General features: G+C 40.1%; 1 protein-coding gene across 2 annotated transcripts in view; it reads left to right on the top strand.

The window, feature by feature from the left end:
• The window catches only part of LOC149181252 (ABC transporter D family member 2, chloroplastic-like), a 389,006-nt gene that overhangs the window by 70,459 nt on the left and 305,149 nt on the right, over positions 1-13,398 (top strand). Inside the window, exons 4-5 of one of the 2 annotated variants that reach the window (XM_089416532.1) lie at positions 3,125-3,462; positions 3,662-3,826. In XM_089416532.1, coding sequence (XP_089272658.1) covers positions 3,125-3,462; positions 3,662-3,826 — 503 coding nt within the window. The remainder of the gene's footprint in view (positions 1-3,124; positions 3,463-3,661; positions 3,827-13,398) is intronic. The other variant, XM_089416533.1, reaches the window with a different exon arrangement.

Below are 13,398 nucleotides of genomic sequence, written 5' to 3'. Positions count from 1 at the left end.
CTTTGGCATATATATGTGTGTGTGTGTGTGTGTGTGGCTTCTCTTGCTTTGATATGCCTCCTTGCTCTGATATGTCTGTTTCTGCACACACACACACACACACACACACACATATATATATATATATATATATGGCTCCTCCTGCAGCTCCTCTTAGTCCAATGTGGCTCCTCTGGCTTGGCAGTGTCTTTCAAAGACCTCCTTGCATATATGAATGCCTCTCTTGCTCTGATATCCTGCAATATGCTTTGATATGCTTCCTTTGGTAACTCCTCTTGCTTATGGCTTGGCTATCCTAATGGCCTTGCTCCTGTCTCTTCATGGATCGCTCGGCTTCCCCTTGGCTTCATGTCATCCTCTAGTATCCAGAATATTACCATATTGACATCAATGACAACCTAGGACAACAATGATTTCCTCAGCAGAGACAGGCAAAATGACTTCATTAGAGGCAGTTTAGAGGCTAGGCATCATAGGGTCTGCGCAGAGCAGCGCAGAGGGTCTAAGAGGACGAATTTCTAAAGAGAAATTGTGTCGGGATTACTTGTGGAGGAAGGCTAATTCCCTTAGATAATTTTTCCCATATGTTCTTGCTCTTTGGATTGTCAGTTGGGCATCTGTAGATTGTACTCAGATTTCATTGCTGCAAAATAAAATAAAACCCTCATTTGCTACACTAATTTTCCCACATTGGGTTTTTCTAGGGATATTTGTCCAAAAATGGCGCTGTCATTTTTGTGTGTGTGTGTGCTCTAGCACTAGTATCTCTGTTTCCAGCGCTATTATTTCCACAATTTTTATTTGTGAAGGTTGCAGTGTGCTTTATTTGATATTTGTTGTAGTAGATAAATTGTTAAAATAATTAACAATTAGAAAATTAAATTCCAATCACTGCAATAGGATTCCAGTTGTGGAGTTTTCACACAATGACCTTGTATTGCCTTGCTTTACCCATCACGATCAAGGAGATATAAGTATTAATATGTCATCCATCTCCTCCTACCATTTGCATTTGTCCCTATGAACATTAATGAGAATGATATGCCTGAGATAGCCCTTGAACGAAAGTTCTTGAGCTTGATCATTGAGTACTCTATACTAAGGTTGAGAGAAAGGCACAAGTTGGATTCCCTTTCTCCTTCCTCGTCTCTGACCCTTTTCATGATACATGGCCTTCTGGTTTTCCCACCTCCCACCCATATGATTCATCATAGAAATCTTGTGGAGGGATTGATATTTGGTTGTCCTATCTCATAATGACTGATAAGGGCAAATGTTGTTATATTGATCTAATGATATGCTGGTTACATTGGTTGTATTACTACACTTAGCTCATGCATTGTATGCTAGCATTGCATGGTAGTGTAGGTGCATTGCATATTGTGTGAGCATGCTAGTAACATTCATATTGTGTTTCATTTAGAATAGATTTTATTTCCTGTACAAATTACTATCATATAAAACATGGGCGATACCCTATGCCTAGTGCACATGCTCCCAAACAAGTTTGTTGCAATGTGAAGGTTATAGGTTTGCTGTCCCAGGAGATTGTTGGAGTTGTCATGAACTCCCCGTTCGTGTACATGGATCATGCACTCTATGGTGAGCTCATGTCGTAGTTGGAGCTAGATGTTACCCACTAAAAGTTGGTGAACACATAGGAGAAAATTTTCTCCCATCATCTCTTCTAGCCGGTCAGCCAGGAGCCCCTAACAACCACTACTAGCCAGTCAGCCAGGAGCCACTAACAACCACTACTAGCCGATGAGAATGTGCCATTCATATCTCCGTCACCTACATCAGTCATATGTTTCCTTGCCCATTTGGCAAGAGCACATGTTGGAAGGTGGGCTTCCGATCAAAAGGTACTTTATTCATTTTGCAATTGGTTGCTTATGCTTGTTTGTATTTGGGTATTTGACATGGATTATGGGGTAACTTGGAAGAAAGAGGTGTTTTGATTGTGATCTTGTTCCCTCACCTTAAATGGGGGGTTAATCTTTTATCCTAGTCCAGTGGGACCCCCCCTAGTGGCCCAATTGGTATAGCAGGGGCACTACTTGGAGAACTTTGATTGAGATAGCATAGTCGCATCTCTCCCTATTCCATACTTACCACTTTCCATCTTACATTATAAACCCTATATTCCACCTCCCTTCTTCGGGTTCAATTGCCCATTGGTTCCAAAGTCTTCAGCGATTGACCCGCTCCTCCTTTGACTCCATATGCCTAGAAATTCATTGATAAGTCAAGGCGCTGGTCCGTCATGCTCCATCACTTTATACTTTTTTAAATCATTAAATTCGAAGTAGTGTGCATTTGGGAATCTGTTTGAGCATTCTACAAAGCCTATCTTGAGCCATCAGTTCGTTAACCTCACTACATTATTTCACCTGGAGCCATACTTTATTGAAGATTATTCTGAGGTGTTCATACAGCAGTGTCCTTGGAGGGCATTTATCCTAAGTAATCCTTGGAGGAAATTTATCCTAAGTAATCTAGAACCTGCCGGGGAAGCCTCCCTTGTGGGGATAACATTTGCCCACAAAACAGTAGGGGAATTTGTTATTGAGGTGACTGTGGATGGCCTAGTACTAGGGTTCTAGATTTTGCGGTAACAGGTCCTTTTTATAGGCTTTGTAGCTGCATCATCTCCTGAATTTCTTCTGCAAAAATATTGAAGCTTTATTGTTTGTGTGATGTAATTATTCTGTTCTATGATGTACTGATTTGATCTTTAATAAATGCAGCATTAAAAAAAAATTGGCTCTTTTTGGAATCATAGGTACATTTTAACACATTAAAAATGTATAATACCAATTCTATCTTCACAGTAGCTCTCCTAATTGGGGCCATAACAGCAAGTTATGTATATGGAGGGTTATTTTTTTTTTGGTTGGATTATGAGGAAATAGAGGTCTCTGTTTGACTTTGATATCCATAATATTTGGTATGGTTTTTGATCATATGCACTATTTGCTACATTTATGGAATATGCTTGCAAACAATATGTATGTGTTTCCTTGGATTCTGGATGAGAAATGATAAGTGGAAAATTTGTTTACTTATTTCTCCATTTACCTACTAAAGTATTAGCGAATTGGGTCTGAGCAAAATGATATAGCTTTGATGCAGGTCTTTGTACTGAGAGATTATGGAAGGGAAACACTTGGACTGAGATGGCGGGCATGGATGACAAGATACTATTTGGGCCGCTATTTTGAGAACCAAACTTTCTATAAGATCCAATCACAATCAATCATAGATAACCCAGATCAGAGGATTGTTGATGACCTCAGTTCTTTCACTGGGACTTCCCTTTCATTTGCATTAACATTGTTTACTGCAGCAGTAGACTTGATATCATTCAGCAACATACTGTTTGGAATTTATCCACCTCTGTTTGTGGTGCTCATTGTTTATTCACTCGGGGGAACAGCCATCAGTGTCCTTGTAGGAAAGGTAAAATTGCCATGGGAATACAATTTGCGGAATTAAACATGAAGTTATAAATTGGAAAAATATATATTGATGAATTCATATTAGGCATCAATTCCAATGTGTTTGACAAGTACTTTGGGAGTTTTCCCATAGCTTTCTTTCTTGAGTCTAAATATTTATGACCTAGGTGTGCTCATGTGTATTTGTTTGTGTGCTGCAGGGACTTGTAAACCTAAACTTCATGCAAGAAAAAAAGGAGGCAGATTTTCGTTATGGGCTAGTGCGCATCCGAGAAAATGCAGAGTCAATTGCTTTCTATGGAGGTGAAGAGAATGAGATGCAGCTGCTTCTCCAGCGCTTCAAACAAGCTTTTGAGAATTTAACTGTAGGTTAAAGTTTTAAACACTATTACTTACATTTTCCAGTGTACTTGTAATTTCCTGCTTAGGGATGCGAAATTTATCAACCTTTTAAGTTTTAAGCGCTTCTGTCTTCTGAAATTTTGATTCAACTGGTACCTCTTTCTTAACTGCCATGTACTGAGATTAATTCACTGGTTTTCTTCCAAAATTGGTTTGACCTACCATGAGATGGCTTTATTTCTCATATGCAGGCCAGAACTACCTGCATTTTTTTAGACTTAATGAGTCAGGACCAAGAGTCTTTTTGAAATTTTGTTGCATACATAAAGACTAAGCAACTAAATAAATATAAATAATAGAAATATAAATACAATAATAAAAGATAAATTAATATGTTAATAAAGAGACGACCTTTAATGAAAGCATACTAAGGCACCCACTTAGGGATATTTATTTGGAGCTGTCATTGTAAAAATAATCAATCATTCATTCACCTTATACATTTTTATATATATATATTTTATTCTTCTCATAGAATTGTGTAAAAGATTGTGGGCTTTTACCCTCCATTAGTATTGGAGCTGAGTGGTGATCAACACCCAAAGGAAACACATCACTATACACCTTCCAACCAGCTGTTGCCATATGATACAGTGACTGCAGAAACTGTACAGTTCAGCCACAATCGCCATTGTACACTCCAACAACAGCCATCGCCATATAATTCAGCCATTGTCACTGTATGATTCAACTTCCATTGTACAATCTAGCAGCTGCCTTCATTGTACAATCCAGCTGCCGCCACTGTTACCACAAAATCTAGCAGGTCTTGGAGAGGGAAACCCTACAAGACAAAAAAGCTAGACTAAGTGCTAACAATGGGGCAATGGCCCACCGTCGCCATAGCCAAGGCCCCCTGTTCATTACGGATTTTCACCGATGGGAGGAGTCCCAGTAGGATAGGATTGCCTGTGAAAAATATTCTAAGGGTGAGGCGTAAGGTGATAGGCTGGAATCTCTTAAGAAAGACTCAAATTTCATGTATAAGGCTTCACTAAGAAGCAATATGCTTTCTATAAGGAATCTAATAAGGGAATGCACAAGACCTAGGGTTTGTTGATTTTGCTTGAGCATAGGAATTCCCAAGGTCAAGGAAATGGAAAGAAAAGGCTTCTTAAGATATACTTCAACAAGTACTAAGCACATATAACCTTCAAGGAAACCCTCAAGTTGAGGAGGAATACGCTAGGGTTTCCCTCTTGGGGCAACACCTAGGGTGAGAGATTTTATGGAGAAAACTTAAGTGGATGCCTACCAAATTTGTAGGTCAAGTAGCCAAGGCCCTCCACTTGATGTTTAGGCTCTTAAGTCTCCACAAAACCTCTCCCCTAAAATTTCGCTCTAAGCCCTAGTTTGTTGTCTTAGCCTTTAAAAGGGCAGAAATTTCAAGAGAAGAATTTATGGATGAAAAATGAGAATGATCACCAAGGACTTGGACAAGTGCCTAGTTCTTTGGGCATATGGAGTCAAGGATGTGCTAGATAAGCTAAATTTGTTTCTAAGGAAGCAGAAAATTGATGTCATAGGTATCGATTTCCAACAATTACACACTTCTAAGGAAAATGGAATTTGATGGAGGGTTATAAGAATTCCTCCACTAGGAACATTCATTACACGTTATACAATGAGTAACATATGCAATTCTCAACTAGATAGCTTTCAAAATTAATTTTCAACAAATTAGGGCATAAACAAGCATAATCTAGAAACAACAATTCCACACATCAGAAAAATTCAAAATGATAATCTTCAACAATAGGCACTCACAAGATAACATGTAGTTTTTACCAAAGAAATAGCTCCAAAGACAATCCAAAATAGCTTCCAAACATCAAAATGCATCGAAGATACTCCAATAACCAAAAAGAAACAAGTGCAAGTTCCTTCAAGAGGTCTGAATTCTCCAAGTGTGATGATGATGAGAGATGAAATGATCTCTCTCCAATATATATTTGTCCAATGATCTCTAATTTTAGCTTAATAGCCCCTCAAACAATAAAATAATGGGCAAAAACTAAGTAAGATCACAAGCCAACCTTATAGCCAATTTAAAATCATAATAAATCACCCACAAGATGGCTGAAATGCTGATGTCATGCATGCATAGGCCTTTTGGAGGCATGCGTTGGGCTCCTCTAGTGCCAAATTTAGTGAAGAGGGCTCCAAAAATTATGCTATAGGGGTTGGCCCCTAGATCTCCATGTAGATCATCATGTGGACCCCAGTTTTGTGCTTGGGGCACAAAATGGGTCTCATGGGTCTCTTGGAGATAGAATAACCTGATTTTGCTCCAACATTGAGGGCTCAGAGGATGGTGCTAGCCCCCTCCCATGTCTCAAGGGGTGAGTCGGACCTCATCCGGGCCTCAGATCAACTGCCAAACCATGTGCGAACTGCTAAGCCAGTTGGGGCATACTGGTCCAAGTTGGGGGTGCTGTAGGTGCCCATGGAATGAATTGATGCTCTATAAGTGATAGGAGTCCCATGGTTCTCAATGCCTCACATGTGGGGTGTCATAATGCTTCTCTAATGGACTTGGGCCCCAATTAAGTTGCCCAACCCTTGATGAAAACCCTCTGCCAATCACACATAATGTCTAGTGCTATGTCGTCATCATTAGGTACAATAATCATTAGCACATCTAAGTGGACCAAGCTTGTTAGTGAAGGGAAAATTGACACTTCATATGGGGCTTTCCTTCCAAATTTGGGGCTTTGATCACGTAATAGTGTTACCTCCCTAGGTAGGAGTGGCTAATGGATGACCCTTTTAAGTGTTCCTAGCCCCTAAGGGGGAAGACAGGTCCCAGGTACATCCTTCAACCAATAGGTGGCATATGAACAATAATGGAATGAAGGGGAAAAGGGGTCTTAGGGCCAAATTCCATGGTCAAAGGGGTAGCAATGATGTGGAAATCCACATTCTCAAGTTTCAACATACAGATATGAGGAGGGAGAAATCATGGATGCATGAGTTACCTGTAAAAATTCCTTGAATGCAATAACTAGATATTTATCTTCTAACTCTTAGCAGTTTATTTGTCTTCGAAATTATTATTCAACAAATAGCGATAAATTCACTATTGCATTCTTCACCATAAAAACGTCGCGAAAATATAAAAACTAGAACTGAGAAATATGCATGCACACGCAAAAATATAACACTATTGTTTTTGGACAATTGTCCCTGGAAAAAAACCCTTAAGGGAAAACCAATGCGACAAATGAGAGTTTTATTATTATCTTCAACAAATTCAAGAGTACAATAATCTGCATGCCAATATGACAAAGCTCTGACAATCTTCAACTGGCAAAATAATCTAGAAGACACGCTAGCCTCCCTCTGCAATTGATCTGGCCTCTCCTAGCCACTCGCCCCTCCTCTTGGAATTTGCACTTCCTGCTGGAATGCGCAGATCTGTCCATGAAGAAATTGCACATCCTTGGAATCACCTCCAGTCAAGTCATTTAGCCTCCCTCTGCCTCTGAAACTAATTCACTCTGTCGCCGGGACACTGATTTGACAACTGGAAACTAGAACGTGGCTCTTCCTGCAACTCGTACTAGGTAAACTGGCTAACTCGTAGTGTTGTATTTCACCTCCTCTTTTCTGTCTCTAGGATACTGGAAAATACCAAGGAAAATTCTTCTGGACTCTTGCTTTGTAATATCCCAAATATAATTTTTGCAAAAAATTTCTTTAGAAAATTAAGCCGTCAATTTAAACAACAATTTGCACACATTTAACCATAAATTTAACAACAAACTGGAAATATAAACTCAAACTGAAGAATAGACAAGAGACACATGCAACAAACTCAACCTTGTTTTATTCATAAGTAATAACTGATATAAAAATTGGAAATGGTTGAGAGAACGACCTCCCACAAATATCTGCTACAAGCTAAACCGTCCTCCAAAAACAGAGCTAAATTGATAGCTAAACTGTTGAATACAACTTGTGAATTCTGAATGAATTCACCAAGGGGAGAGTTGGGTACTCACCCACTCTCACTGAATCACCTCCTTTTTTATAGAATTGATGAATAGATTGCCAAGCCTATAGAAGCATCTTATTTTATTATTATTCTAGAAGCTCATCCATTGAATTTATCTTAAGTGACTTTTAATTTAATTTTATTTCATTTAAGCCACTTTTGGCCTTTTTCCTGCAATTAATTATTTTTCCTTAATTAAATGACTAATTAAAGCCATTTTTAATAAGGGAAAATGGTAAATCTCTTCCCATACTCTCTCTGGCCACTGGAAGTTACTTCTTAGCATCCCATCTTGTGGATCTTCTCATTTTGGTTCCAACGAACTATTACACTGAGGTATTCCATCAAATATTTCTCCCGGAATGCCACCTCAAGCGAAATTAATTAAGTCAGGCTCAATAATAATCCCATTTTCCAAAAGTTGTTGGAATGCAACAAAACGAAAGGCAAGCTGTGCGGATGATAGAATATGCCAAGTGAATGCCATCAGATTACGTAAAAATGCCTCAAAACTCCCCTGAAACCCCCGATGACATAAACCTGCTCCCATGACCTGGCCATCCCATGCCTTGGAAATCCACCCTGGCTGTACTATAGAGGAAAATAAAAATGGTGACATGACAAATCCTCCTGCCCCAAGATTTCTTTCCCTCAAGAAATCCGTATCTGTCCATTGTAGAGGCATCTGTAAACTGATACTAGGATCCCAAATGAACCACTGTACCATGCCATGCCTCCAAGCTAACCAAACATGAATGGGTCCCTCAATACCCATATCCCAAACAAACTACTGACTCAATCCGCCATGCATGAATCCACCTGGGTCCCAAAACCACCATAACAAATCATCCTTGTCCATCCTCCATGGCTCGAGTTGTTCTCTATCTCTGACCGTAGATGCTGCTCCACTAGTAGAATACCAACTCATCACCTCTCTCCAATCCAAACCCTGGCATAAACCAAGGTTAATCCCACTATGCCGTTGTTGTGCTGGAATGCTAATGAGTTGACGACTTACATCCCATTGCCCACTGAAACATGCAGTATCCCTCACACCTAAGGGCTCCTGCTGCACTGTTCATGAATAAAAATACTATTCCATCAATAAAATACCAACTCATGATCTCTCGCTAATCTATCCTGTGGAAATAATCGAATGCATGGACACTTATGTATGGGACACGTCTACTATGCTGTCGCTGGTCCATGCTCAACTCATGCTGCATTGTCCGATCCACTAACAAGATCTGTCCAAGAAATCTTGCCCTTCTCACTATAATGAGCAAAAGTGGGCAAGCTGTGTTGCATGCCTTGTCTATGTACTCCTGGAGAGGTCTGCTACCTAAAAATGTTGCAACTTTGTTGGTTACCGAACTTACCGCTGCATCTATTTGCACCTCATGAATGGGTAGACCCAAATATGGATGCACCACCACCTCCCTCATCTGACTGGGAACTCCATGCTCCTCCAATCTACCAATTGTTAGTTTTTGTAGCATCAGAGGTGTTATAGTCTCGAAACTTTGTGGAGAGGCTAAAACACAGGAGTTCTGTTAAGTTATGGTATGTTCTATGCTTATATCAGTTTACTTCTTTTTCTTATTATATTCCACCGATTAGCAATCACATGTACATAAAGTAAAGTGCAGATAGAACATTAAACGATCGACAGAAAACAAGCCAAGACAAGAGACACAAGATGTGGCGGCTAGCCAGGGACAAACCCCACAATGTGTGGGGAAAGTTGGAAACCCTTTGATCAAATCTTCTTTTATCTTCAATAATTCAGCAGAGAGAAATAGTACAATAAATCTGATTCATATCAGCAGTAGCAAACCCTAGATCAGTAGCATCAGCATTAGCGGCTTCATTATCAAACTAGGGCAGACCATATCTCACAAACCGACAGTCGGATTGACTTCATTCCACCACCAAAAGTTTCGGCTTCCAGAGGAGGTTCATATGAACCTATAGCGCAGTTCAGATGAAGAGATATTCTAGGCCACGCAAGTCAATCTTTACTTCTGCAGTCGCAGCTTCAGTTTCAGCAGTTTCCGGCTTCAAACTAGGGCAGTCGATATCTTGCAAACCGTTCGTCGGATTGACTTCATTCCACCACCAAAAGTTGCGGCTTTCAAAGGAGGTTCAGATGAACCTACAGTGCAGTTCCAAAGAGGAGATCTTCTAGGCCACGCAAGTCACTCTTTACTTCTGCAGTTGCAGCTTCAGTTTCAGCAGTTTCCGGCTTCAAACTAAGGCAGTCGATATCTTGCAAACCGTTTGTCGGATTGACTTCATTCCACCACCAAAATTTGCGGCTTTCAAAGGAGGTTCAGATGAACCTACAACGCAGTTCCAAAGAGGAGATCTTCTAGGCCACGCAAGTCAATCTTTACTTCTGCAGTTGCAGCTTCAAATTCAACAGCTTCCGGCTTCACATGTGTGAGAGAGAGAGACCCATTTCAGCGCAGTAGAGAAGAGACTCATATCTGCGCAGTAGAGAGAGAGAGATGTGATGAGATGAGTGAGTCTAAATGAGGAAAAATCCTCTTATATTTGTTAGGATATTCCGACACATAGGATATAGTTAAGTTCAACTTGGTCTAGCATAGAGTTAGGTTAGAGTTAGGTAAAGTGTGTTTCTTTACCGTTGTACATTTTGTAACTTACAATCCGACGGTCACGATATGTAGTGATCCGACGGTTCACTCTCACCTCGGTATTACCGACACTTGATCCGTGGCTTGACACCCGATTGGTCCATGAGTTCTATTTAAAGCGCATGGAGGGTCATTGTTCGGGTAATCCGTGCATGAGAGAAGCTTATGTAAATTTTCATTCTTTGATTAATAAATTGTCTGTACCCACGTTGGGACAGGCCGTGGACTGTTTCCCTCCTTGCACTCTGAGGGTTTTAACCACGTCAAAAATACTGGTGTATTGATTTGAGATCTGGTTGTGAGCGGTGTCCTTTTGGTATTCTTTCTGAGGAACTTACCCTGTAAATTCCTACATGGTATCAGAGCTATTTGAGGGCCGCGTCCGTTGGTGATCCAAATCTGAAGCCGGTAGAACTGCATGCGGCTGTCGTTTCCTAGATCTGCTGTTTCTGACTGCTTTCGGGCCGAGAGGACTGCTCTGTTGCGTTCGGAGCATCTGTTTCAGTGAGGAACCCCTTTCGTTTCACGCGAAAAGGTTTCCGGTAGCCCTAGCTGCGTCATTTTTCAGATCGGGAGGTATACAGTGTTTTTTTTTTGCAGTTTACTGTCATTTTCTCTCTGCTTATTTCGGTTTCGGTTTATTTAGCCTTTTTTTTTCCCGGATCTATACCTTTCATTTCTGCGTATGCTCTTTGCCCTGCGACTCTGTGCGATTTGGGCAAATCAGAAACAGAAAGAAAGGATTTTTCTCATGCGTATGCTCTTTTCCCTGCACCTTAGTGTGATCTTGGAAAATCAGAAACATTGAGAAAAATATTTAGTTTTTCGGTTAAAAGCTAACTTTGAGATTTTTTTTAAAATTCTAGTTTTTTGGCTAAAGCTAACTTTGAGCCGTAAGGTTCGTTTTTCTTTGCATATTCGTGTTGGGTTTTGTGTTTTGTGTTTTGTAGGGGAAAGAGCCTTCCCAAGGCAAGCACGCAAATCGAGGCCCCCCCCCCTCTCTCTCTCTCTCTCTCTCTCTCTCTCTCAAATATTTTGTATAGATCAATTGGTTCAAAGACTTTTTAAGAGAGTAGAGGTCTTGGGTTCAAGTCTCCATTTTGTGGGGGCGGATTTTTTCATTCCCGCACATTCGCGCACTTTGCCGGCAACGTCAACAATTTTTTTTCAAAAAGCCATAACTTCTTCATCCGGAAGCCTTTTTCAGAGCCGTTTTTTTTAAAACCGCCTATTTTTTCGAGATCTATCCATTGGACCACTTACTTTCAGCATCTTCAGCTTCAGTTTTTTTCAAAAAATGGAAAGTCCATGCCAAGTCATTCTTGACAGCACTAACTACTTCCAATGGGTAGCCTACATGGGAGATTTACTTAGAAGTAAAGGTCTCTTCAGAATAGCCACAGACCAAGAGAAGAAACCCAAAGATGAAGACAAGGCCGAAAAATGGGAAAATAGACAAGATCAAGCACGTGGTTTGATAGGAATGTCTGTTTCTCCTGATCTTAGATTCCACATTGCAGTAATTGAAACTCCTCATGAAGCATTAGAAAAACTTGCTAAAGTTTTTGGGATTAAAAATGAAATTAGAGCCCATCAACTTGAGAATGAGTTGCTTACTTTGGATCCTAATAATTTTTCTTGCATTGAAGATTTCTTGTCCAAATTCAAGACCCTTAGATATCTCTTGGAAGGTGTTAAAGTTAAGAAAGAAGATGGTAACCTTATTTATTCCATCCTTACTAAGTTGGGACCAGCCTACTCTGTATTTGTTTCCACTTTCCATTCTACAAGGGAAGCTTTCATTTGTCAAGGCAAAGACTACAACCCCCTTCCTTTGACTCCTTTTGTGATTCCTTAATAAGAGAACAAGAAAAACTCTTACACCTTGGTCTTCTTAATCTTGGAAACTCTTCCTCGAAAGCGTTAGCCGCCCAGCAGCAACCAAATTCAAAGAATCCTAAGAAGTCTTATCCTCAAAGGAATGGTCCTAAACCAACTCAGCCTCAAGATGAAAGATCATTTCAGCAAAATGACAAGACCAATAAAAACAAATGGAAGAAGACTGACAGACATTGTAACTTTTGTAATCGAGATGGCCACTTAGAATCTAAATGCTTTAAGAAGATGGAAGCCTTGGAAGCCGCAATGAAGAAACATAACATCCATCTGGAGCCTACTTCAACTTCAACTTCCGGAACGGCACTTTCTGCATGTCATCGTCAATCATCTCAGTCTGGTTATGCATTAAATGTATCTTCTTCTTCTTCTCATTCTCATGAGTGGCTCATTGATTCTGGAGCCTCTTGTCACATGGCCAAAAACCAAGCCATGTTTTCTTCTTTAAATGATTGTAACACCAAAAATATATATGTTGGTGATGATAGATCTCTTAATGTTGTAGGGACTGGAACTGTTCATCTAGACAATGGTCAGTTCAATGATGTATTATGTGTTCCAAACTTATCCTGCAACCTTCTATCTGTCTATCAGATAACTCATTCAGGTGAAGGTAAAATTGTTGAATTTTCACCTCATGATGTTGTAATCAAGGATCTAAAAGATCCTAAACAGATTCTAGCTACTGGTCTTGCTGATGATTCCAAAAGGTTGTATAAGTTTCACAACTTTGGGTCATCCCATCTTCCCTCAGTATTTGTTGCTCATAATGATGAAGTGAGCAAACTTTGGCATGAGCGGTTTGGTCACTTAAACTATCGCTCCCTTCAGCATCTATGTAAAGAAAATATGGTGACAGGTCTTCCTATGGTATCTTGCAAAGATGGTGTTTGTTCCGGATGTGTACTCGGAAAACATCATCGGGACAGTTTTGACAAACGTGCCTCTTGGCACGCCTCAGCCCCTTTACAGCTTGTGCACA

This window comes from Pinus tabuliformis, chromosome 3_2 (genome assembly GCF_031772625.1).
Source record: "Pinus tabuliformis cultivar Carrire ecotype Pingquan chromosome 3_2, CPIR1, whole genome shotgun sequence".
NCBI lineage: Eukaryota > Viridiplantae > Streptophyta > Pinopsida > Pinales > Pinaceae > Pinus > Pinus tabuliformis.
The sequence above is the reverse complement of the archived record's forward strand: the minus strand, read 5'-3'. Positions and strand labels throughout refer to the sequence as shown.